Raw genomic sequence first — 27,894 nt, 5'->3', positions numbered from 1 at the left:
TATTAATATGCACTGCTAAAGCACTTAATTTAGTTTTATTTATTTATTTAGCTTGTCGACATTAAACTTGTGTGGTTCATATCCCTAAATAATGTAATGTTCAATTCATTAAAAATTCACAAAGTGAAACGGTGCAATCCAAGAGGCAGGGGAAAAACTCCAGCAGATGAGAAACTGGTTGGTTTATGGAGCTTCAGGCAAAATATAATTAAGTCGTGGTGTAAATTGTACATTATGGGTTCATGCCTACTTGACAGTGACGGGACCTAATGAGCAGTGGGTCAGCAGGGACCACAGCAGTTTATGTCCTCCTAGTAGATTAATTCAGCCACGATTAACACAACAAGGACAATTCAAATCCGTCTGTTTGTGTCCAGGGAAAAGATCCTGCACAACATCAACCGGCTGATCCAGGTGGTGCTGTGGAGGTCAGCAAGGAGTCAGAGGTACAGTATATCCAGCTATTCAGTGTTACGATAGTACATACACAATATAATATATACAGTACAGTTGCCTGTTTTATACGGAAAGATATTCAAAGGCTGTTATCTTAGTCATTTTTACCTGATCACATAAAAAGTGGGCCTTAATATTGACATAACTACTGTAAAGTTTTTAAAATGATAGTTGGAGAATCTCTTCAGCAAAACTTTCCCAATGCTGAAAATAGAAACAATCCTCCTGAAACAAGACGCATTTTACAGTATATAAATCAGAGAGCAAACACACCTGAAAGTGCTATAAAATGCTTTATTACAAAACTGTGAACAATCCCTCAGCAAAATGTTGTTCAGGCCTGTTTAAACCCAACTACGTTGCATAACTTTGATACCTTTTTAAACAAACTCAGGGTTTGCATAGAGCATGGTTTGACTTGGAAGTTACAGTCATGAAGCAGGTGTAACTTTGCAAAAGAATCATGTACAACTGTTTTGAATGAATAAACATGATTTCACCTTGTACAAATGATACAAAACATCTAGAAATGAAAACTGCAACAACTGCAAATAAACGTTTCCTACACAAGGCACATCAGTTGGTATTAGGTACTTAAGAAAAAGACACATTCACAACAATAGTCTGCGGACATTTCAAAATATCAGCCACAGTTGCCACAACGGTTGGCCAGTTATGTTTAGTGTATCATGTTGAAACAAATGTGACATGAAATGAAGATTTCATTAGCTGCAGATGTGCTTCATCTCTAAACTCTGGGCTTTCCCTTGACTACCTAGGAGAACTGTGCAATTCATATGTCAAAAAAAAAAATGATTGTACACAACGAGACAACAGCAGACGTACTGTAAGCAGTGTTCAGAGGGAAAAAAAGCCTCTAAAGAAGACTAAGCTTCGCTAGCTTGCTGGGTGAAAATGAGTAATAACGTTTAGCTATTCGGACTCATGCTGTAGTGTGAGCCTGTTTCTTGCATGTAATCTCTAAGCAACATGTAAAACATTAAACATGTCTTGAAAAAAGTTCTCATCTTTACCTGCTGCTAGTAGAAAATGTATTTATTTACTCATTTTTTTTATAACGGCGATTCCACAAAAGTTGGGACGCAACTTTTCTGGAAATTAGGTTTGTAATTAGTTTGTGTACAAAAAAACTAAATAGCCCTTAGAACAATTGTATTGTATTGTAACAATTGTGTTGCAGACCAAAGAAGGACTTCTTTCAAAGATCATGGCAGAATGTCTTTGGCAGAACTCATAAGAAAATAGAGATTGCTACAATTGCATTACAGTATGTAAAATGATAAACAGTGTTTCTCTTTCACTCGTGATAATAAAGAATAGTGTAAACAAGCATAATACCAATTAATACATTTTGCGTGTGCTGAGCGTAGGCCTATATCGTACTTGTAACAAATCCTCAAGTTTGTGTGCTTATCCTATCCAAGGCGAATGAATGATAGTGATAATAAAATTAGCAGTACAAAGATATAAAAATGTCTTGAGAAAATCTAGTTGTTTTTTTATTTAACTTAAGGTTTATGTCTAGATGTGGCCCAAAAAAAACAACCTTTGACTATATGAAACTCTTCTAACCAATACATATATATTCCTCGGATCTTGCAAAATTAAGCTTTAAAAGAAATTTTTTACACACTTGTGAAAAGAAACAAAAAGGATTTCCCAGTAAGAATCTAACCAATAGCTCGCACTTAAAGTCCCATTATTTACATTCTACCAGAACAGCAACTGTTACAGACAGGACATGGGACTAATACAGAAACATATTAGGGTGAAGGACACTGATATCATAGCTCTGGTAAAGTATTCATTTGTCCATTCAATGTCCTCCTGGACGGCTGGGTAGAACCAGCATGAAGCAGAAAAACAGTGGCCTTTCTCTTACTGGTACCAGGGGGTCTTTCGGACCCAGTGGAGGGTGAAGCCTGCGTCTGTTCGGATTTTGATGGAAGCCGCCTCGGCCTCCCTGACCGTCTCCTTAACAGACTGCATCAGATTCTGAGCATTGTGGACCAACATCTCAGTAGCCTGTTGGAGAAGAAATACGAGAGATACAGTGATGAGAGAGAGTGAAATAATCAGTTTTTAAGGCTAATTTAGGAAAATAATTGGTAATCTTTTGTGATCTGACACACTCTTAATAAACTCACCTGCTCTGACTCCTCTTCACTGATGTTGGTACGACCCAACATGGTGGCCTTGACTGTGGACAGGATTTTGAGCTGAGTGCTGATGGTGGGAATGCGCTCACAAACCTGGAATGTGGCCAGAAATTGAGGTCAAAATATTTGGTACCAAAAGAATCAAGTACAGTCTTTGCACAGTGAAAAGCAACTGTGAAACCCTCTCATGAAAACGACTGAACTGACCTGGAGCAGGTTGGTCCGTATACGCTTGTCGGTACACTGCTTGGCCACCTCCTTGGCCAGCCGGGTGACTTCATCAGAAGCCTTAGCGATGTCCTTGGCACACTGGATCAGGGCGCGCTTGTTTCCGCTGCCTCCACGCACCAAACGTGACATCTCAGCCATGAGCAAGGCCATTCGTTTGGCAGCACCAATGATGTCATTTCCCTATGAGGTATGACAGGAACATTATCAATCATATCAAAGTATGGAATTTCAAAGTAAAGGTCCATTAAAGTGTTAAAGCAATCACTTACTTTGCTGGACCATTTGCGGGCTTCATCGTGGAGCTGCCTGGCAGCCACCATCATGGGCTCATTCACCATATCACCAGCCTTCTGCTCAGGGAACTCCTCATCTTTCTCCTCTGGCGGTGGTGGCCTGGGGGGAGGAACCTCACCCTCAGGAAGGGGAGGCTTGGGTGGTGCTGCTTCATCATTAAGCTACAAGGACAAGTTGAAGTAATCATGGTTTGGTAGTCGTTTTGGACACTAAACCGAACAAACTTCAGGTGAAATTCGAAATTGTGCTTATCTGAGAACTTACATTAAGCTGATCCAGTTCAGGAGGAGGTGGTGGAAAGTCTGGCTCCTGGGGCTGGAATGCCTCCCTCACCTTTGCCACAGCACCAAGAATCTTATAACCTGAGTCCATAAAGCCTTTCTGGAGACCTGGTAATTGCAAAACAAACACACTTGTCTCTAATCAGAAGGTTCCAAATAGACATGAAACATAATCCTAAAACCTGTTACCAACATCAACTTACTTGGATCCTGGATATTTCCAGCTACTGCCTTAGCATCCATTACCATAGGAGAAATTGTCTGGCTCAATTCATCAGATGCGGCCTTCACCACCTCCCTGAATTTAGGATCTTCGGAATTCTCCACTTCTCGCTTCGCCACCAAGAGGATACGGTTGGCTCTGCGGGCGATGCTGGTAGCGCCAGCAACCAGCATCTGAGGCTGGTGATTGGCCATGGCCACACGGCATTTATCCAGGTCCTTCTTGATGGCCTCCTCTGAGGCATCGAGCAGAGATTTGGTATCGATGGCCTCGTCCACCAAGCCTAAACATCCATAACATGTTAATATAGAGAATTACATCAGGACGTATGAAATAGCTGCGATCAGTGGATTTACAGCATCGTTATGACACCTCACCTGTCATTTTCTCCACATTGTCAATCCACTGATTCTTCATGGTTTCAAAATGTTCATATGCAGCTTGGTTTCCAGGATTTCTCAGCAAAATTCGAGCAGCAGAGACGACCTAAAAATTAAAACAAAAAACAATCCGAGCCATTAATTGTCAGTCTAATGACAAGTGCTACAGATTTGGCCGAGGAAGCGAGAAACGCTTAAGCTCTGTGAGTCGTGACGCAAAGTGAAGGGCAGACACAAATTAAAATAGATATAAACACTAAACCGTGTCGTACTTGCGGTGTTAAGTCTCTTGTTGACTTGACGGCAGCCTGGATTCCCTCCACTGTGCTCTTGTTGGCAGTGCCGACAGCAGCAGCCTTCTCTGCTGTGGTGCCAAGCTTATTGGCGTGGTTCTCAAAGTTGGCAGCCCTTTCTTCAAAGACCTACACATGATAAATTAAAACAATTATCCAAAAGGCTTGTTAGAAATATTATAACACCCTGCCAATTAATGTTAACACCAGCGAAGGAGCCTCGCTGCAGTGAGGAGCAGGGTGACTGTACCACTGACCTCATCTCTGTTGGGGGCGTCCAGAGGGGCGGTAGCAGCCACTGCCAGTAACTTGATGGGCGTAGTGGTGTCACTAAAGATATCAGAAACCTCCTGAGTCATCGCTTCCTGCATCTTTCCTTTCAGTTCCTGGGAGGAGGACAAACAAATGATACAGCCAGTCAGCACACTCACAGTGGTTCACTGACATTACAGATGCATGGTATTACTGGTTTGTTCAAATAAACCTTACTGATTAAAATAAATACACAAAAATGTTATTGAGCTTGAACAGTCCTTTGATAAAATACATATTGGAGTATTGTTAGGGCTGAAATCAGGGATGCTTTTTTTTCAATTAATTACTAGAGTAACTAGCAACTGTTCACAAAACTCACTGATGTACTGTAATGTAATGTACTGTAAGAAAGACACTGTAAGAAAGCACAGTTCTGAGGTCTTACTTTATTTAGATTACTTAGAGCTTTCTCAGCTGGTAACATGTAATCTTTCAGTTCACCTGAAAGCATTAAAACTTTCAGAATTACAGATCATACATTTTTATTATTTCTAAATGTTTCTGTTACATTATTACTTCCCATTCTGGTCTCACTACTTGAGTAATTTCTTTTTGTATTTCATCCACCACTGTTAACCAGCAGAGGGCGTTGTTTCTCTGTCTCTGTGGATGATACCTGATTTCCAAGCTATGAGTCTGAATGAGAATGTGTGTGAGCGGTCTTACTTTCAAAGCCTCCTGGAGCTGCTGAGCCACAGCACGCGCCTGAGGGGAGTCGCCTTCACCGCGGGCAGCCAGGTCGGCCAGCTGTGCCATGAGCTGCTCCACCTGCTCACATTTACCCAGCATCTCCTGCCTGTAGGGACCCGGCAGAGCGTTGGCCAGCCTCCGGCCCTCTGCCACCAACCCGCGGATGGCTGCTTGGCCTGAGCACACACACACACGCAGGATGAATATATTTAGATAAAGATTCATCAAAAGACAATATTGGGCTCGTTACCTGTTAATCAACATTATGTTATTATCCCTGGGTGCTTCAACACTAACAATTTGGTGTTTCTTTTTTTTTTCTTGAGAAACCGCAACCTTAATCCCAACAACATTTGTGAAGGTAGAAGAAGGTATTGTCTGCCATCTTGAAAAATTACCGTAGTAGCTTTGGTATTTCATTGGCTGCTTCAACACTACAGGGAAAAGGAACCCAAGGCTTCATCTGTATTATTTCATACCGTTTCTTTGAAGTAAGCACCATCTCATTTACACTGTTTGAACCAATCATTCTTAGAGCAGCCAGTCTGCAGCCCTACTGTAAACATGTAAGACGATGTCCAGGTTTGAGAACAGACAAGCCAAAACCAAAGAAACAAATTACAGAGTTTGGGCAGTGTTGTGTCTGGCCTGAAATTTAGACACAGAAGCAGTGGAAAGAATGTGAATGAGTGTGAGAGAAAGATAGAGAGATGAGGAAGTTAGGGAGGATGGGAGTCAGACTCACCCACGCCGCTGTCATCGATGGTGGGATTGTCAATCCAGCGCTGCGCCTGCTCAATCTTTCCTTCCAAGTGCACAGCTGCCTTTGCGGGCCTGCTGTTTGCCACGGCTTTGTTGGTCTTGGACTGCAGGTTCTGCAGAGCTGTTGCAATCTGTTTAGCCAAAGTTCTGGCCTCAGGAGTGTCACCCTTACCCCTATAAGGAAGAAAAAACAATAAAAAGGAAGATATTTTATCATAAAAATTTGGCTGAAATGAGGTCTGTAAATGGCCGGCTACAGATACAGAGCAAATACCCATCAATCGTTTGACTATGACCGCTTTCACATTGCCAGTTTAGTCCAAATCTGGAGTAGTGCAACTAAAAACGTGATAAAATGCGGTAAAATTGCTATTCCTGATGCACAAGAAAAGCCAAGTCCACATGGTGAAATGAGAACGGTTCTGGTCAAATTCTAGCATGAAATCTGTACTCCCACAGGAAGAACAACCATGCATGCATATTATGACAAGACCATTTGAAGAGAACCGTTCTAAGAGTAAAGAGAAGAGATAAAATTCCTCACTGACCTATGGGCAGAGAGTAAAACTAAAACTATTGTAGATGCAATATGATTTAGAGCAGTGGTATTAGGGAGAAGCGAGGGTCCATGTCAGAGTCAGTCTAGAGAAAGAGAAAAAAACAAAACAAGCCAGCGTAAAATGATGCAGTATTTCCAGCAGTCAGTAACTTACTGTCGTCTGAGATCAGACAGCTTGGCGGTCATGGCAGCAATCTCTCCAATAGAGCGCACGATGTCATCTCTTTCTTTGGGGTCCTCACACATGTCTGCAATCTTTTTGGCCTCAGTGAGCAGGGCCTTGATGTTCTCCTCTCCCTCTGGGCTACCGTTAGGGTCTGCCAGCCAGTTCTTCAGGGGAAAAAAGACACAAAAAAAACATTGTCAAATGCGTGCTTTTAGACTTGAATTGAAATCAGTCCAAGGCATAGAGGGTTAATGACTCACCTGGGCAGCATCAATCCTTTTGGCAATAGCCTGCTTGGAGTTAGTCATGGCCTCCAACTTTCGAGCAGCATTTTCCACCTTGCCAGTTAGCACGTCAAGCCCCTGAGAAACCTGTTGTGCCTTCTGCATGGCGGCTGGGGACGCACCCTGACCTCTGGGGTGCAGAAAACACATGGATACCATAAAATAAAGCATAGCTAAGCTTTTTAAGGGCCACACATGCACACTTCTTAGGTTATTTACTCAAAAGCTTAAGTCTTTTGGTCCTCCTGTTTAAAAACAGTACCTCATAACTTAATGCCTCCATTTACAGACAAGGCTCCGTTTTCAGAGGAGTAACTCAAACAGGGGTTAAAGTAGATTGTGGATTAATACCAGACAGCTGCTTGTAATCTAGCAGATTCTGTCCCTGGTGACAATCAGATTTCATATTGGACATATCACTTCCATTCTTACACATTATAATCTTCTAAAACTGTAATATGCTTAATGTCAATTCTTTGAGGATGGAAAATTAAACTACTGTATAAGAGAAACATTTATGAATAAATATATTCAGTGAAAATGTGATAACAGAATCTGGAAAACATGCAGTAACAACACATGATTATCTAAAGAAGAAGAACGGCATGGACTGAAATATGAGGGGAATCATCTTGCCACAGTTGTGACGCAGACACAGACAGCGTACCTGGCCCTCATCTCAGACACCTGGTCAGTCATTTGGCCCAGTGTCTTGGCCGTGCCCAGGATATCTCTGCGCTCCTTCCCAGCACACAGTTCACCAACTTTCCCAGCTTCATCAAGAATCTGACGGATGGCCTGTTCACCTGCATCCCCTGAAAGTACAACACAAAGTCACACACATCATTCATGTCATTAGATATGAATAGATTATCACTATCAGAGGAAGTGATTAGCAGCAGAATGAGTGGTTTATGTTAGAGGACATGGATGTTTATTACCTGGTTGAGCATTTGGATCCCTTAGCCAGTTCTTAGCCTGGGCCATCTTTGAGTCGATGAGCCCCAGAGCCCTCTTCATGGCCTCTGTGTCCTTTGGGTTTAAAAGACAATATAAATGAATAACTTAAAATGGAATCAATACAACCAAAGAAAACTAAAAATAAAAAGTGTTGATCAATGCCCATAGTCGTGTTAAACATTTGTAGTCATATAAATATATTTCTATTGAGAAATAAAGTCATGATTCATTAAAACTGAGCTTGGAGTGTGCGAGTTCCTGAGCCAGTTAGATGATTATCATATTTATTTATTTCAGGAAAAGAAACATACAGCAAAGTCTGTGTGCAGCATCGCTAACATCTGTCAGGCACGACCACGGAGCACATGCTGTTTCCGTCAATTTTTTACATAATCAATGATGAGTGTGTCATGTTACGAAAGCCAAACGACTCTCCATTGTATCTCATTCCCAGTGGATGGAAATACAACAATCTATCCAACAGCGGCTGACTCGACAATGAGTCCACTCATTGCCAGAGTTTCCATAACAAAGCACAGTCCTGTAGGACGTGGAGCAAAGCAGAAGACCAGAGCTTATGAATGAGTGGTTAAATGAGTTCATTTTTTTTCAAGGTACATTAATAGAAATTCAGAAAACCCAAGTGACGTGATTCTTCAGCACGGAATAAAGCAAGTGTTTCAGCCCAACAAGAATGAACTTCTGCATGTTTTAAAAATATCCATCACAAAATATGTCTGAGCTCTCACTACAATCCATTTGTCAACATGAAAGAACGAAAAGCATGTTTGTTTTAGTGGCTGGGAGTGTATAGCTGAACAAGAGAGGAGAAAAAAAGGTGTGAAGTGATGTTGTGATGGTGTGTGCGTTAGTTTACTGTTATCACATGTGCAGCTGCTGATCTGCCAGTAACCATCTGTGTATGCAAGTGAAAAGCCAGCGAGGTGGAAGTGAAAGGCTGATAAATATGGGATCCTTGCACTCATATGAAATGCAAACATACATTCCTCACAGCCTATAATCAACGCAGGCTGGTATTACTCAAAAATAATACGAGGTGCAGTTGATGGCATTAGTAATAGGGATTATGTGAAGTGATGGGAGCATTTAGTATTCATGGAAATAAGATGTGGGAGCAAACTAGGCCATATCTGTTGGATTAAAACAAAAAATTAGCCATTCGTACAACCAAATAAGTTTCAGGTTTTCTATGTGTTCTCCTCCTCCTAAGGCTGTTCGGTGCAAGTAAAGTTCAGAAAAGACCTTATCATCCCGGTAACTCAGAAGTGAATGCTGAGCGAAATCTCATCAATGACACCCGAATCAATAACGCATGAGTCAGGTCAATCAATTATCAAGACAGGTTGAGGACATGCATATAATGACTTTAACTGACATAGGAGGAGGACACATAGATGAAGATACAATATCATGTTATGAAGCAAAACAAATCAAAAATGAGGAAAAACAAAATACCGCAGGTCAACATTTCAGCAATCCAACCTGTTCCACGCTTGTTCAATAAACACCATTCCATTAGCAGTACAAAAAACATTCTGTCTGCTAATCTATTCAATTAATAGTCAACAGCCTAACCTCACAACTGCCTCACTACCAATAAGCACACAACGGCACCACAAAGCAGACAGCACACACATCTGTCAGACATGCTGCTGCACAACCAATGGGGTGAGAGGGGTAAGGCTTACCTTCTACACGGGGTGAAGGGAGAAAGAAATGGTAAAAAGAAATTAAGAACGACATAAATACAAACATTGAACTGGACATACCAACTGACTGCAACAAGAAAAAGAGTCAACAAAAGAACAAACTGGCACAGGAAAGAATCATCTGGAGAGTGCCAGAACAGGAAAGAAGCAGAATGTGCAGAGCAGAAAAACACAAAAGAAACTAAAAGATTAACCGGCTACATAGAAACACAGAGGAAGTTAACGCATTCTCACTTTAATTAATAACGTAACCTAAAAATATGGCATAAGCGTTTTTCACACCTGCCAAGCTTGAAATGGGATCATCAGTGCACCAACAGTGCATGCCTTGTTAAGAAAGTAAAAAAAATACACCATAAGAGAACAACATCACATCCTAATCTCCGCAGTCTGCAGCCTCCTGCCAGTGGCATTCTCGAAGTGTGTAAAAGCACAGCAGGTGGCTGACAAAATTCAATTTTTTCTCATACAGACACTGCTTCCAGCTGTGATCCACAAAAAAATGCACAAAAACAAAGTGTAAACACTCGAATATCAAAGCGCTCTCTCGTTCCTCGAGTATATTCACATTAGCAGTGTGTGCGCGTGACTTTGATGTCCGCGGGCATGTTATTCATTTTACATACCTTATTGGCCCAAGCATCCTCGTCCCAGGAAGTAAGCTGCAGGACTCTGATGATCTCGTTGATCTCTGCACTCATCTTCTCAAAAGTGAAGTTACGGTTCTTTAAGGCCTCTTCCACACCATGGCTGCCGGATGTCTTGGTTGTCACAAAGATTTTGATACCTGATAAGAGAGAATAGAACTAAAACTAAACAACACTATATTTCAAGTCAAAAATACCAACGTAAAACACGCTGTGGATTAAACGAAAACAAAAAACGATCAACGTGTGGGACGTGTGTCATTACCAGAGATAAGGATGGGCAGCAGCTCTTTGACCGTGTTCATGGAGTTGACCAACATCACGCGGTGCTCCTGGTGTGTCAGCTCCTGCTGTCGCTCATCGATCATCTTTGCCATTTTTGTCATCCCTGCTCAAAGGCAACAAACCAGAGGGAAATGAGTTGGGGTTATTTGTCGATTTTTCAGATCAATATTATACTTTCAGCATGAGAAAAGATCAGGAAACATGGTGGCTCTAATAAAGCCAAACTGTCAAATCTCCAAACATATAAACCTTTCAGGAACTCTGATAAACTGTTTTATCCTGATGATGATAAAAAGCTTTAGAGAATTTTAATCATCATGTGGAGGAGCATGAAATCCTTCAATTACTCTGAAAAAACAAAAAACCCTTGAAATTGCAGATTAGAGGGATGCATTAATCATGCAACAATATGATAGTATGACTTCTTCAGAAGATTTATTGTAATGATTTACAAAACTTAATATTTTGTGTACGCAGCTACCAAAATGTTTATGTGCAGTGGAGATTTTGGAATTACGTTTACTTAAGTAGAGAACTTCAGTACTACTTTCACCACTGCAACCAAACACATACGATAGCCAACAATGCAAAAACAACATGCTAACTTCAGCTAAAACTCCCGGAATCCATTAACCCACACAGCAATTCTCTGAGAAACTGTCAAGTCAAGACTTCTACAAAGTGATCTTGCCACTACTGTATCAGCACCGACCTGGTCCCAGGTTCTTTGTGTACGTGATCAAGTCCTCCATAGACTCCACCACCTCTGCTACTGTCAGGTACTCCAGGATTCCTTTGCACACACGGATTATCTTGCGAACCTGTGATAATGATAGGATAAAACAACAAAAAATACTGAAAAACAATTTAGAAGAAGATTTCCAAAGAAAAGTGATTATGCAAACACAGCCCCCCTTCCCATTCACATTCTCTCTAATTACACTCTGATAATGCTGCCTACTGACATTCCAGCCTCTTTGTCCTGCTTGACTCCAGCTTTATGTGGACTGCTGGAGTCACCACTTCACTACACAGAGCGATGCCTGAGCTGCATTGGAAAACATGATGGCACCACTGAATGATGACTCCTGCTGACTGCTGCAGACAGCGCTGGGATGCCTGGTGTCTGCTCCCAGAGAGCTGACCTGCAACTTTTGTTATTCTGTTTTTCACGAGAGGAAAAGAAAGATGGGCCTGATAGATTATACTCTCGATATGTATGTATGCTGTTTGTTCAGGCTCTACATTTTTCCTCTAGCAGCTGTGTTTAGTACATATTTGGCTCCTTTGGTGGTGCAGCTGACTTTCGTGCAGGAGATATAATTAACGGCTTGACATTTCAGCATCTGGTTGCTCTGCAGGCATCAGCTTATCACAAAATTCTGCTTCCTGCTTTTATTTATATTTACAACCAGCCAAGCACAGAGGAAGTGATCTCATATTGATGCATTTCCAGGCATCTGCATTCAACCTCACCCGCAAACATCAGGCCAGTCCAGGTGAAGAAAATAAATACATCTAAGCAAATGTAAGAGTGAACCATTTTGCACTAATGCTTTCTTAATGCACTGGGAGGACTCCAGAGTACAAAAGGCAGAGAAATCAATTCCTCTCTGTGAGGTGATTCAATGTGTGTTTCTGTTAGTTAGGAGCACAACCAAATCCTCCAAAATGTTAACATCAAAATCACATCACTGACTAAACCTATAAAACTTAAGACATCTTATCTAATGCTGATATTTCTTCCCTGTAACATAATCTGCATTATGACCATGTTTCGCAAACGTTATCACTTTTACCTCAGCCTCATCAAACGTCAGGAGGAGGTCAGAGGTCCCAGAGAGGATGCCCCGGGAGCCGTCGATGAGGTAATCCCGAGCAGGAACAGAATATGGATCAGCTTTCAACATGGAGGCAGCCTGCACCAGCTTAGTGCATGCATTCTCCACTCTGTGGAAGGCAGAAGACGATTGAAGAGCAGTTTAAAACCAAAACAAACAAACAAAAAATCTTCAAAACAAGTCATGCTGATGATATGATGCCCTTAACAAGCTGGACAACCAGATGGACCTTAAACAAGAAAACAGCAAACTGCCTACAGCAAACAAATGGAAGCTTTGGGATACAGATGCTGTTTAAGCATGATATTGTCTCATTTCTTCTTCTTATGTTTTTCACCACAATTCAAGCAAATACTAATGTGTCTAAATCCCAGATGAAATACTTTTCATATAATCTTCCATACACAGGATAAAGGGTTAAATTAGGAAGGTGAAAGCCTTGCCCCATAATTCTGCATACATTTATTTATTTATTTATACTTCTTTAAAAATGTAGGGATTCAAATTACTTCAGCTGATTAGATTTGATTTTAACTGCTGGGTGTAATCAAAGGTAACAAAGACATGACAAAATCTAATGTATTTCAGCTCAAAAGAAGCACAAATTGAACAAAATCCAACATTAAATTGTCGCAATGTTTGCAGGGAGTTCAAACATCATGTAAACGAACTAGTGTCATCTCACTGGTGTCATTGTCACTGGTTTCCTTCCTGAACTATGAAATGTGCTGTGTGTGTGTGTGTGTGTGTGTGTGAGATTAGTTTTATATAGCTTTATATTAGCTTGTGTGGAAACCATTCCTGTTCAAAACAAGCATGATGACACCGATTATTACATATCTCAACCAAACTTTGTTCATCAGCAAGCAAATGATGTAGACATACTTTTACTGAATCAGAAGGATAAGCTTCATTCTTGACCTTCAATATGTTAAAAAGACAAATATAATCCAAATAATATCTTTCATAGTCATATAAGAGCCAAAGTATTTTCAAGTTACTTCCAGTGGGGGTTTTTTAAATGAAAAATATCCTTTTTAGAGTTTTCTCAACCTCTTCCTAAAATGGGTTAAAGATTCGATACATAAAGAACATATGCACAAAGTTTATTACTTGTTCCCCACATTCTCTCCAGCAATTAGTCCACCCCAAGAGGTAACACCTCCCATACTTATGCATTTGTAATAAAATATCTCTTGTTCACTTTTCAGGCAAATTCCTTCTGATATTCTGATTGTGATTAAAGTCTCCACTTAAGGGGTCTTTCCAATTTTTTGCCAGTGGGTGATTTGTAATTCTTTTCCAAATTTCTCTTTTAATTTGCAAAGTATCTCTATCTTGTGATCAACGAGATCTTTCTTGTTCTCACAGGATGTGATTTGGACATCAGGAGGCGGAGCTCCACTTTGGCTGGCTCAGACCCAGTTTAACCCCTTTTTCCACAGAAATGTAAATGACTGACAGAAGCTTCCTGGGTGTGACACAGCGAACTGAAAGAGCAGCAAAACCTCAGGCTCAGTCTTTTGATTCAGTGTCATACATGCCACCTGCACAGTATCATCACAGCCATATTGCATATAGGGATGGGCAACAAGCCAAGGACTGACACATGTTCTAGTTCCCACAGTATACGGTCCAAATATTGCTCCGGTAACAAGGGATCAGTCTTGCTATTTTCCACATCTTTAAGCATAGCAAGTGAGCCAAACAAGAGGAGCTAAGTTTCCATTCTTCTGAAGGAGCAAGTTTGCTGCAGGTTAAAGGCTAATGTATGTGCATGACATCAACGCTGACACTACTGTGCCATCCAGCAGTGTCCTTCAGCGTGCACTAGCGAGATAACAGCCATGCATTAACCTGACCCCGACAGACACTATATTTAGTGAAGGAGACGCATTCCAGCACATGTGCTGATGGATGACGACAGGGTGACGATGTGACTTTGAGGTGCCAAATGCGTTGTGCTTGATGACCTGCGCCTGCCAATGTGTTTCATCCCTGACCTTGGGTTGCTCCCAGGTTCCGCCTCTCCCTGGAGTCTCTCGTGTAATAAGGATTGGTGAAAGCCTGTGATATGAACAGGCAGTCACTGGGCACAGGTTAATGATTTAGCTGATGTGGAAGGAGTCAGCAAGTAAGTAGTACACTGATTACATATGCAGTACGTAAGTAGTACACTGATTACATATGTACATTTGTCTTTTTCCTTTAACGATATGTAAATTTTTTGTAAATATGTAAACTAATATGTAAACCAAAAGCAGCAGAAGCAGCAGCAGTCAGTGGTTCTCATGTATGAAGGCATGTATGAATTTGTGGCACCTCTCCTACGGGGTAAAGGAAATTTCCCCGTGGGCAAAAAAGTATTTTTGTTACACCAGGGCAAGATTCAGAGGCACTTAACATGCCATGTCTGACCTTTGCTTGGGCACAACCAGCCATTACTGCAACAGATAAAGAGAACCAACAAGAGGCTAGTGGGTTCCACATACTGCAGAGAGAGAAGTATTTCATCTAAATATATTTGAGAGGTTTGTCACTGTATGAAACTGTGGCGTGCAAAGATATCCATCTGTGCTTACTTGATAAAAGCTGGTGGCATGTCCCTTTTCATGATCTGGTCCTCTGTGGTTTGTACAGTCTCCTTCCCCACCTGGAAAACACAGTTTCATTATGAGCAAAAATCAATTACTAATTATTTAAAGGTACAAGACATCAAGAAAATGAAGAGGTTATGTACAGTCAGACACACAACAGATGTTTTCAAGCAGTGATGTCAGGTCATGTTGTGTCAAGACATTAGATGAAATTTTGCATGCATAACATGATATCTGTGACCCATTTTTTTCTTCTTGATTTAAAATCCTGGAACAAATGAACAAAAAATATTTGTTGGTTCAGAACCACTTGTTGGATTTTGTGATTTTTTTTCTCACGAAATGTCATAATTCATTACAAAAATATAAATAATGTCTTGGGTAGAAATGAATTAATGTTAACCTCTTTTATAAAAAGGTGCTCAATTTGACTAAATTGACTTCACCCATTTGTCATTCTTTCCTTTTGTTTCATCTCCCATGTGGTCGGAGCCTTTCCCAGCATGCACTGGGCAAAGTGCAAAGACACCTTCAGCAAGTCATTGGTCAATTATAGATTACAGTGTCAACACAGTTGCTTTACAAACAGATGTCCTTTGGCATCATTTCATCCATTATGTCCTTGTAGTAGAACCCTTTTCATGAATTGTGACGAAGGTTACAATCCTGACAAGGACACTGCAAACTTCTGGGTTTTAACCAAAAGACCTATTCGGCAGCTAGCATGAGAAGATGCTACATGTTGTTCCAACTATTGTATCATATTTCAAAAGTGGTAAAGATGGCACCAAGGCTGGTCAAAAAGGCTCCAGTGGAGAGAGGAAAACCCCCCACCCTCAGTCCCGAGGATTTTGTATCAGTTAACACTTAAAGCACTAGCACTGAGTTTCAGAGGATTACGCACAGTTGTGCTGCCTCGGTAATTCCCAAGTTTTAAATGCAAATTCTACACACATTTTTTACATCAATGGCATATCATAAGCATGAGTTAAAACTCTGTTGCCACAACCATCCCCCTATGGGAGTTTTGTCTTTAATCGCGCAGTTTTCCAGAATGATGTTGTGTTTCTTGTCCAGCGAACCATTATTTCAAACAAGACAGCTGCTGGGGAGGGCGAGCCAGGCCACAGTACAGCTATAATGTGTAAAGCAGCTGAACGCCTCCTCTAACTAAAATGCCAAAATGACTCACCTCCCCCATCATGACCTCAGCTCTGTAGGGAGACACAACTCACCCACATCGAGCTGCCAAGGGTGACAGATTACGCACGTTCAGACCAGGATGCAGTTCATGCTGACTGGGTGAAATCTGCATCCGTTCCAGACAGGGAGATGTTTTTTTTACATTATTATTAAACTAGTCAGTGTTGTAGTTGATATCTATTTTAGGCAACAGATCATAAACCATACAAGGTGGAAATGAATCAGATGGTTAGACAGAACAGCTATTTTGATAATTCACAAATTGCTTCAGTCATTTATCAAACAAGTTTAAGTCACTCATTTTGGAAATTTCATACCTTTGGGCTACCCTAGTGTCAGAGAATTGTTAATGGCGCTGTTTAGACGCTTTACATTTACTGATATGTTATAACCTAAGCAATAAATTAAATTAAATAATCAAAATGGAATCAAACAACCCTAATGTAAAAAAGTAGATTCTGCTTTTATTTAGGAGATTTGGGGTGTGGTCTTGATGCTGCGGTGAGCACTCGCAGAGAGTCTGTCAACGTGTCCCGACTACAGGCAGTAGCAGATTCATTCCAGGTGGTTGACACGGAGGCTATAAAGGAGCAGAGCACACATACATCTCCTCGCTGTCTTTCCACTGGGCCAGAGGGACTGTGAGTAACTGAAAGGTTATAAATTAGGGCCAAAGGTTGTGCCAAACTAAAACTGGAGCCTAGCAGAGGCTGTCCAACTCAGAGCAAAGTGGCAGCGCAGTGTGCATACACCACCCTGACATTCTGCCAATGAGTGACTCTGAACAAAAGCCAACAGCAACAACTAAAGCTGTTCTGTCCTGTTTAACTAAAGGGCAGCAGGGCTACAGAGCAGGGATATAGGGTACTCACACAGTAGTAAACATAAGTGAGGGGGGAGGACCTTCCAACCTTGTCAATACTACAGAACACAACAAGCTCCTCTGAGAAAATAATGCCCCACTCCTGCTTTGTGAGTACTGGTACACAAGCCGAGAGTGATGACAATACTTTTTTTTCCAATTTGCAATGTTGTCTTGGGTTGCAAAAGACTTGCAAAATGTTTTTGTGTGTTTTCAGGAAGCTGTGCGATGACAGCATCTGTTTGCAGATTGCTTATCTCCATATAAAGCTGTACCACATCTCTATGATGTATAATAATATGGCAAAATGCAACAGCAAGCACAATTCAGAAATCAAAATTACAAACTTGTAACTTTGCACCACGACAGATACTTTGTGTGGTATTTTATAGACAACATGTTTTGATAATTGTTCAAAATTCATTGACGATAGAAATATCTACTTATAGCCATAATATAATAGGGTTCTGAGATACTGACATGCAGTTCTGACTAAAAAAAAAATCCTGCTTGGGTAATCTTAGAGCAGAATTGTTAACACACCACGATTTATATGAGATCAAGTCAAGTTTAGACATGACCTAAACTGAACAAACGGGAGAAGAATGACTACACCATAGGCCAACAATGTGGGGGCCAAAAGCTGACTGCACATTACATTTAATGAGCACTGAGTCATATTCTCCCAAAAGCTGCATGCGGGAGTGCCTGAAACCCAAGCCGGGTTTCAGGTCATCCTTGTCTTCCTTTTCCTCCTCCCTGTGGAGCCTCTTCCTGTTGTCTGAAGTTCAAAAACAAGACTGAAGTCAGCAGCAATCCAAACAATTTGCTGCAAAAATAGAACAGCGACTCAAGTTTATAGCTGTTGTTGTCAAGCAGTTCACGATGCCAGGCCTCGCTCGCTATTTTGAGCCTCTGTCCAGATTTTAGAGCACATTCTTATGATACCAGTGCTGACCATGTTTAACATTAAGGCTGCAACTTTTACTGATTCATCTATCAGGTTGCTTTTTGTTTTAAAAGAACAGTTGAGTCTACAGTATCTGAGAGGCAAGGCTGCAACTGAAAATTATTTTCATTGTTGATTCATTTGCAGATAAGTCATTTAGTCTATAAAACGTCACGAATCTGAGAAAAGAGCCCCAATAGGCATATCTAAATAGCTTCTTTTGTCCAAACAGTAGCCCAAAACCTGAAGACTCTCAGTTTACTATCACAAATGACAAAGAAAAGCAATAAATCATTACGTTTACGAAGTTTGAACCGGCAAACATTTTGCCTGGAAAATGACTGAAACGATTAATCTGTCACCAAAATAGCTGGAAACTAATTTCGCTTTGATCAATTCATTGATTAATCTACTATTTGTGGCAGTCGTATGTATGAGGTAGTGAAAATGTTTATCAGTAGTTCCCCACATACTTGCTTGATAATTAAGAGTGAAGACACGGGGGAGAGAGGAACAGATCGCGTGAGGGCATCCAGTATCAACTCATATCAACTTATTCTTAATCAGCTCAGACTCACAGGTCAAACCTCAACACAAACTTCCTTCCTTTTTCTTTGAATATACTTTAGGAAGGCCTGTTGTTCACTTCCACCTTCTTTCACTGATTCAGTGTCATCTTCCTCCAAGCTGTCACATAGCCTGCCGACAGTCTCATTTACCGTTTGTGTCGGGAGTGGAAACACTGACACTCCCTTTTTACCATCCAAGAGCACTGTGTGGAAACCCTGTGTCTTGAAGTAGCTTGATAAAGTGGCTACTCCTTTAGAACAGACCCGGCTTTGTTGACAGCAGCCCATCGCTCTGTGGGGAGAAGAAAGGCCAGTCTGAAAGCCTTGAGGCTGCCAAGACACAGCCAGTCTTTCACATGTTGGATAACTTTAGCACAATGCAGTGTTAGTCATGGTGACCACGAAGATCTATGATGGCAAAATTCTGCCAAGGGCTGTCGCCGCTGCCCTTAGCAATGTCCTACAAATATAAACTGTACGTTACCCTGCAGAGGTTTAATTCTTCAAATTTCAGCACAGACACTGCCACAGTCTGAGTGACTATGAGTTCACCCAAACTGATGGTGCAGCCTACCCTTAAGCTACCCTTAATCAACAGTCTCAGAACCAACAAGTGTTGCGTTCTGAGATATCAAATGACTTTTGCCTAATAATGACTCAGAGGGTCAGCAAAGAGGTTGTACTAAAGGTCAACAGCTTCATCATGCATCTGTCAAGCAGCGTCTAACATGGTTTATCAATTTGGCTCATGGGGTGTCCAAGGCGATGAAAGTCACAAATCAAATGGCCAGCTTGGCCATGGCAAAACATGTCCTGCTGCCAGAGAGAATATATCACAGCTACCTGTCTCATGTTACAGGAGCTTAGCAGCTTGAGCTCGTACAGTGTTTCTAAGGAGGGGCACTCCTAAGTGTGAATCCTTCTCTTAAAAAGAAATGTGAGTCAGTACGAGGCTCGTTATGGATAAGCTGTCATTTTCCACCACAACAAGGGCTGATAAACGGAAAAAGACAAGAGAATACTTTCACTGCATCTGCTGGAGGTTGGTTAGAACCCAGGCATCGAATCAAAATCTTTCAATGGACCATAAACCTATTCCCTAGTTGCTTTCTATTGGATGGTATATCTTTCATTGCTTTGTAGGATCATTTTGAATTTAAATGTTTGAACAAACACTGAAAAATAGGCACGTCATTAGTTGACACATGTAAAAGACTAAATCAGACTATTGTCACTCATAAAATGGACGAACATGGCACATATTGATGATGCAGTTTCCTTAAAAAATGTGTACATGAATTACAATTAGTATGTCATATAACAAAATGCCAATATTGCAAGCGCATGGTATGCAAGCTTCCAGTTTAGAGCACTGGCACCATTACACGCAGGATGCGTTCAATTCAAAAATTTGCTTTCAAACTGCATTTTCTGTTCATTCAGTTCCTAAAAACTATTTGTTTTCAGTCATACAAACTTGATTATTTTGAGAAAAGCAAAAGCCCTACAGCATTGTATCCTTCGTCATGGTCCACTGCCATACACATCTACTTGCAGCGGGAGAGGGTTTTCCCTTCACTGACTCACTCCTGTTCCTGAGAGGGGCCTACAGCTGTCGGGTCTTCCTGACTTGGCTTCCTGCATTTCCTTATTAGTTCAACATTCCACCGTGTCCTCCTATCCTGGCAAATTTTCATCTGACTGATAACAAAAAATAGACTATAGTTGCAGCATGAATCTCTAACACCACAGTGTATTTCTGTGAAGACTATACCTTCTCTTTTCATTGGCGACTATGCGAGCATTGCAGACTCTGTGGTCCTTCTGTTGTCGCCAAGCTGACAATCAAATGGCAAGAGGCATGAAATGGTTTCCCCTGACAAATTGCAGGAAGCAGGAGCACCAGGTAATAGGAAGCATTTTCTTTTGTATGCCTTTAAGCACTTTAGTTAATGAACACATTTGCTTCCCATCTGCAAACTATTAAAGAAGTAGGTGTCTGAAATGACCGTTCATGAGCCCATCAAATACTTATCTAACTAAAAACAACCTCACGTTGTGTCTGCTGTATTTTTCTCAAAGTGTAAGAAGCTGAGGACTGACAACACTTCCAAGTGTGTTGCTTCAGTTTTTTTTCAGTAGAACAAGTGACGTAATGTGCGTAAGTCTTTACAAATTAACCCAGCATCCAGTATTAGCATTTCTTTGGCGCTGTTGAATAAATCTCGGCAGTATTTTGTAATCTCGGCAACACTGCAGATGATGGAAGAAGAAGCTTTTTTTAATCCAACGTTCAGCTGTACGGCCACTGAATGTACTGCACACAGTAGTTGTACAAAGTTATGTGAGCTTTGTCATCTGTGCAAACAGGAAGACTAACACTCCTGACTTCCAGGGCTGTACATCTCTGGCATTCTTTTCTGTTTGCCGCCTATAAAAAGGAGCCATAAAAATAATGAAGCGCAACAGGCCTGAAATAAAAAGGCCTTGTATAGTCAACTTAGAAGAATGACTGCTGGAACAGAGAGGCGTGTTGTTCTTCCATTTACTGCGGGAGGAAGACATCTAAACTGTCAGAATAACTTAATATACTATATAAGCATTTCTAGATCTATTCAACACTACCTTGGAAAGCAAATATAATCCTCAACTTGTAACTTAAAACCTGATAGATATGAGACGAACAAGAATGATCTCAAGTACCAGCCCCGCATAAAATTATAGAGCAAACATATAAAGCCCTGCTGCCAAGTTAGTTATTTCTCTTTCGCTATTACTGCACAAGCCTTGTGCAAAGCAAACCTTGTGCTTCTTGCACAAGCACTGAAAGCATCATCTGTGACACACTTGAAAACAGTTAGCCACAAGACATTTGCCAATCTCAAGCAACATTATGGGTCAAACACGAAACACATAGTGTGAACACAGCTTTTCTCAGGGGAGCTTTGTTTGTGTTAATTGATAGTTTTACTTGATATTTCAGCAAAAAAAATGCTCATTCAAAGAATTAGCTCGACCCCCTGCTCACTGGGAATTCTTCACATTCCTGACATTCATCTTTAATTGAAGTCTGGCTCATTGTCTCAATCAGAAAGCATGGAAGTCAGAGAGCTGCTGAGCACTAGTGAGGGGTCTCGGTTAGGCCATGTGGTTTGTGGTCGTGGTACACTTAAAATACTGCATCAGTTTACAAAGGCTGCACTCTTATCTCTATTCATTTGAAATAAGAAGATTTGACTCGTTCTAATTAACAATTTTGAGGTCAGCGCATGTATCACAATGAGTGCACCAGATCTCCCCCAATAGACCAAGAGCATCCCGAAAGCTCATCTGCCTTTTCCATCTGAATATCATTTAAAAGGCACAATCATTTGTCATCCAAAATCCACTTTGGCTAACTGTGCTTGAACTTCCAGCTCAAGAGATTATTAAGAGAGTTCAGGAAGGAGAAGGTCTGTGCAACATGTGGTTTTCTGGGCAACCTGGACAGGGAGGTAAATAAGCTTGTCTTTGACACAGCCCCGTCCTCAGAGTGTCTAGAGAAATACAAGTAGCCTTATCCCTTTACCTTCTTAAGACAGTGCTTTACTCAACAGTAATTCACTGGCTTTGATTAACAGACACATTTACTGTAAACTCAGTGACTTACAGCAGGGGTAAATATTGAAAATGCTACAAATCAAAATTATGAAAACTAGTTGGTCCAAATAACAGTAATCGCACAGTAATTAAGTGGAAAAAAACATCAGTCCTTTTTCCTGAGAATCTTCATTGTTATCAGAAACAAAGAAGTCAAAGACAGGAGCTACATAGTGTGTCTATTTTCTCATTTGAGCTTTGCACTGTATGACTCACGGGACTAGTGGGATTGGAACCAGAGGAAAGATCCTTAACTTCAATGAAATCATAACACTGTTCATGTTGTAATGTTGCTACAGCAACTGGAAATAATTACAGGCCTATTCACTCATTCATGCCAGTGTTAGAAACATCTGATCACAATTCAGAACGTCCAGAGAGCCTGGACTGTTTCACCCCAAGCCAGTTGGGACTGCACATAGGACATTACATGTGTCAGGAAACTCTGACAAACGCTGCATTCATGGTAAATTAATCAATAATGAGGTAATGTTTCTGTATTTAAAGCTGCATTCATTGATTTCCCAGCCACTTGGGAGGTAGATGAACATTAATAAACTGACAGACATCCAACGCTGACTTACTATTGCCTTATTATGTTACATCTAATAAATTAGCTATTTATATTATATCTATTTATTTATAATTAGCTAATACTATTCATATATCTAGCAGACACCTGACAACATTAGCATTTCTCTGGAGCTATTAGCTATTAGAATTCAATTTCCTTTTAGCCTGGTTTGGTCTTCAGTCACTCCTGAGAAAAGTATCTGGCTCTTTCTCTGATGTTTTCCTTCATTTGGGTTAAAAATGGTAAATTAGAGCGTACGCACAGTAATTGTAAACCCCAAAAATAAGCTAAAAGAGGCTGTTACTTCTCTGTGGGTTGATCATTGCAAATGTTACCTTTCAGTTAACTGGTAGTATAAAAATATCTATTAGTGGAAATTTCAGCACTATTGCAATGTTTTAATGATGTTTTCAACTTTTACTGCCCACACTTTAACTCCAAGTATGTATTTATAATAATAAGTGGCTTGTCTAATTTTCTGTTGAGGGACAAACTAGTACTCTTCATTGACCATTTAGGAACCCTGCTAAATTTTACAAGTACATAAATTCACTTTTAGTAGTTAAATCTAACTCCAAAACCAAAAATATAACTTGGGTAGAATTATGGCAGTAGGTTCAGGACAAAAGCTTTACTATGTGCAACCAGGAACTGTTATCTAAGGTATTACAGTACGATTTAGCAGAGGGTCTTCTGTCAACGTATGACGTCAAACATAAACATAACACACCATCTAAACATGTCTCCATAATGCCCTTCACAGGAAGTCTTGTGGGTGTAGACAGCTACGCACACAATGGGGTATAGACTTACAGACTCATTTAAGAGTGGGCATTGAGTAATGACAAATGCATAGAACAAAGTCAACAGGCATGAATGGTTATGGAGCGTAAAACCAACTGAATAAACTGCAGGTCAAAAGTAGATAATCCCTCTGAATAAGGAATGCCTTCGCTGACATGAGGCGCCAAAGCAATGGTCCAAATTTATCGCCCAACAACTGCCAGGGGCTCTGTGCCTGGACAAGACTGAGAGGAAGAACACCATACAGGAACCAAGTCTGCCTTAATGTAGTCTCCATCTATTCCTCTCTTCTTCACTGGACACAATATCTGACATGCCCTCACATTTCCTCTTTTCCTCTCTAAGAAACTTTCCAAGTAGTAGTTTTTGTTTCATGCTAAAATTTGAGGAAGTATTCCATTACTTGCTGCTCCCATGACTGTTACAACATAGATCTGAGGAGAACCTCTGTGATTAGGTTGTTTTTAAATCTAAATATACATTAAACCAGAGTTACATCTGTTCAAGAGGTGAAATTTAATGTTTTCTCTGGAAAGGCTTAATTAATAGCCCCAAAGACATTTTAACTGCTCTGCCTGGGCACCAAATGGGCACGATGATGCATGAGCACTTGCCATTGTGGGTCAAGAGTGAGTCAAAAACTGTATCTATAGCAGGGAGGTTATATTTTTAGTTCTGTTTGCCTGTTTATTAGTTGGCAGGTCCCCTCAAAACCTTGTGAATGGTTATGGTTAAATCTCGTGATTCTTCATTCTAGGCTATGGGTCTAAAACAAGTGAAAGGTTATGTTTATTGTGATACATATTCTGTGTTTCCTCAGAATGTCTGACCAATCAGATTATTTGATGCTAGAAAGTCAACAGTGGAAATAAAAGACAGCATTTGGACAATTTCACAGTATGTCACCACAGTAAAAATGCTTTTGGAATAGTAATAAAGCTGATATTAATAATCAAATATACACTCTCATTGCTTGCAGAGGGCCAGTGAACAAACTCACTGCTCATCTGCTGACATATAGCTATAAGACTTCACATCAGTGATCAATCACTTCTCCAAAGTTTATTCAGATGATTTGCAGTGTAATCCTACCTACCAAAGGGTTTAGTGAGCTGAGATTCTTGAGATAGGGATTCATTTATATACTCTAATTCACAGTCATATTCAATGACAACCAGTGTAAGTGTGGTCTGTAGTCTGCTCCAGTACCTGGCTCATGCATGCTAGCAGCAGTGCCTACGTCAAGATATGGCAGTCAGCTACAGAGGAGGCAGGGCATATTTTCAAGGGGAAAAGGGCGTCACTGCCCTTTGCCCCGTGTCACACAACTTAAAGAAACTTTGATAGCATGCGTTAATCCTCCCTGCTATCAAACACATAAGACAGAGATAGCTAAATCCGTTTACCGGAAAAGTGTTCTGTTTCCACGTTCGGGTTAAGTTAACCCGAGAGAGGACCGTGGGACAAAGAACGACAGGTAGCGTACGACAGCCGCCGAGTTCGGACAGACTTTACCAGGTACAAGTACACGAAGGGAGGAAAGTTACTCACTCGAACAAGGTTGCTCACAGCCGCCTGTACAGCAGCCACCGGTGCCGACAGATCTGGAATAGCCTTTCCGTCAACTTCACCTTCTTCGTGCATTATTACCAGATGGGATATCTGCTGAGCCACCGGCTCCAGGATACTTTCTATCGTTTTCGTGTGGAAAACCGGCATGGTGACAACTTTAGACCACTATCCAAGAGAAATACAAATAAATCCCCTACCACCTAAAGCAGTTTTCTCCAGACTCCCGGAACTAAAGCCTTAAACAGTCCAGATAGCCTTTCTTTCTCCCCAGGACAGTTTCACGCTCCGGTATGAAGACTACAACTACTCCCGTGAAACCATCAACGTAAAAAAACTCTCTGCCCGACAGAGAGCGCGAGCAACCTAAACGTCATCCACGTGTGCCCACCCTCTAACCAATCAAGGAATGGAATGGCAAGTTTTATGGCGTCTGATTGGACGATCGGGATGCCGCTCTGTCTCAGCCAGCACCGCCCGTTTCAGTAGAGCCGAGTTTGCTAGAGACCCGAGTGCTCCCTAAATTACGTAATAGATTCTCATGCCCTAAAAAGGGAAATATGTCTGTACTGTTTGTGAGGAGTAGATTCCAGCCGCTGTAAAATAACGAGTCATACAGGCGTTATGCACCTTGAGCACAGAAACGGGAGCAGTGACTGATGGAGGGAGGTAAAAAATGGGATATAACACGATTTTCCTAATAACTTAAAACTTATTTCCCAAAATATATCCGTAAAGGATAACAATGAATTGTTCTGTACAGTCTGTATGAACATGTATCTTCATTATGATGCAATAGGATTAGGATGATGTACAAGCAAATCAGAGCACTCTTCAAGCCCATTTATGTCACTTTGCCAATTGAAGTGTTTCAAAATAAGAGACTGAATTCCAATGACATTTATAGAAGACCCCAACCACACACAATTGTTTACACACCCTGGACATAGCTTTGTCAAAATGTCCTAGGGCAACATGGCACATTTTTTCAGTTCCTTCTCCTTCCCCATCTCACACACTGAAATAACAATATTTAAGGATTGAAAACCAACTGCCAAGCAAACCAGCTAAGGAATTCCCACAGAATCCCAAGAGGGACTGCAAGGCAGCAGCGTGTTTCCTAAAAAGGAAGAGTCCAAAAAGAAAGAATCAAGGAAGTTACTCTGTTTGAACTCTTGAGTAAACATACAAGGGGCTGATAGGCTTTCTTTTTATATAACGGGTCATTATACCAAACACACTGAAAGATAAGTGATTAGGATTCCATTTCATTTACTCAACTTTGCAGTTTCACAGAGTCATCTCCACCACAGACACCTAATTTTATTAACCCAGCTATTTTATTAAGTAAATATGATACCTTGATACTGCAAAAATAGCAAGATGCTAGCACCAAATATATTTCATCCTGCATCTCTCAAAAGTCAACTAAAAGCACTGGAGTGCAGAGTCCATCCTGAATATAGACATCAAAGATGGCCTGCCATTTCATTGGCTCTCCGGTTACTGACAAGGCCATCCTGTGTGTCCATGCTGGAATGTGAGCCTGTGAGGACTCCTCAAGATAGGTGGTCTACCCATCTCCACTTCCTGTAGGGCTGATAAGACAGGTCCGTGCTGCTGTGTGAAGGTGGGACAATAACCTGACAGCAGTGCAAACAGAGTTTGTTCTCAACATCATACATCTTGAATTTGTAATACAAAAAACATATTGAGGCAGACAATCTCGTTCAACTGGATGCTTTATTAAAGCACATAGCGACTGAAACATTTTACTGTTGCTCAATATGTTGATGAAAAGTTTGTAATACAAAGTTCTTCATTGTGGCCCAGTTGGCAATGAGGTTGGAGAAGCGGCTTGTGATCGGAGGGTCACCGGTTCAATTCCCCTACCAGACGGGCAGGAACAATTTGGGTGTGGTGGAGTGATTAATGCGAAAAATGCTCCCCTCCCCCATAGCTGACTGATGTGCCCTTGAGCAAGGCACTTAACCCCCCAATATGCTCCCCGGGCGCTTGATGCTGCCCACTGCTCCTGTGTGTGTTTCACTGCATGTAATTTGCCAGGTGTTGCATGTGTGTGTTCAACTAAGGATGGGTCAAATGCAGAAGATGAATTCAGTGTGTGTATGTAAATATATATATACTGCCAATAAAGTAATTCTTTAATTCTTTTCTTTCGTTTTCTCTTAATCTCAATAAGGACGAGCAGCTGGTGCCACCTTCTGGTTGAGAGAAGTAAATGCAGTCAGTGAAACAAGAAGGTACAAAAAAACAACACAAGTTAATGTTATATGAAGGGACAAATGACCTACTTATTAATTTTATTTCTCGAAATTAATTTTGGCAAAGGGTGTCTTTTTTATCAGTGGAATGCTAAGAAATTGCAGGTAAAACAACTACTCAACACAGAGTGGATGGAGGACTCCTGTAGTGACATCACTAATTGGGCCCCGGCCAAAAGTACATCATCCATAAAAGATCCAATCCAATATGTATGTATTTGTAAGCAAGAAGAAGCTGCACGAATTTACTTTGTGTGAGGCTGAGA

The 27,894-nt window shown here is 40.9% G+C and overlaps 1 protein-coding gene across 1 annotated transcript; it reads right to left on the bottom strand.

Moving 5' to 3' along the window:
* Positions 1 to 1,138: 1,138 nt before the first annotated feature.
* LOC124052280 (vinculin) lies at positions 1,139 to 25,693 on the bottom strand. The gene is made up of 21 exons (XM_046376339.1): positions 25,326 to 25,693; positions 15,160 to 15,230; positions 12,536 to 12,686; positions 11,449 to 11,557; positions 10,717 to 10,839; positions 10,431 to 10,591; positions 8,056 to 8,146; positions 7,782 to 7,929; positions 7,091 to 7,244; positions 6,819 to 6,994; positions 6,089 to 6,279; positions 5,320 to 5,519; positions 4,596 to 4,724; positions 4,318 to 4,467; positions 4,043 to 4,151; positions 3,646 to 3,948; positions 3,426 to 3,550; positions 3,137 to 3,322; positions 2,844 to 3,047; positions 2,625 to 2,729; positions 1,139 to 2,502 (listed from the first exon to the last, which is right to left on the bottom strand). Exons 1-21 carry the CDS (start codon positions 25,491 to 25,493, stop codon positions 2,356 to 2,358), a joined length of 3,201 nt encoding a protein of 1,066 aa, XP_046232295.1. The 5' UTR covers positions 25,494 to 25,693; the 3' UTR covers positions 1,139 to 2,355.
* Between the last annotated feature and the right edge of the window lie 2,201 nt (positions 25,694 to 27,894).

The sequence above is a fragment of the Scatophagus argus genome, chromosome 21 (genome assembly GCF_020382885.2).
Source record: "Scatophagus argus isolate fScaArg1 chromosome 21, fScaArg1.pri, whole genome shotgun sequence".
In the NCBI taxonomy this organism is placed as follows: domain Eukaryota; kingdom Metazoa; phylum Chordata; class Actinopteri; family Scatophagidae; genus Scatophagus; species Scatophagus argus.
The sequence above is the reverse complement of the archived record's forward strand: the minus strand, read 5'-3'. Positions and strand labels throughout refer to the sequence as shown.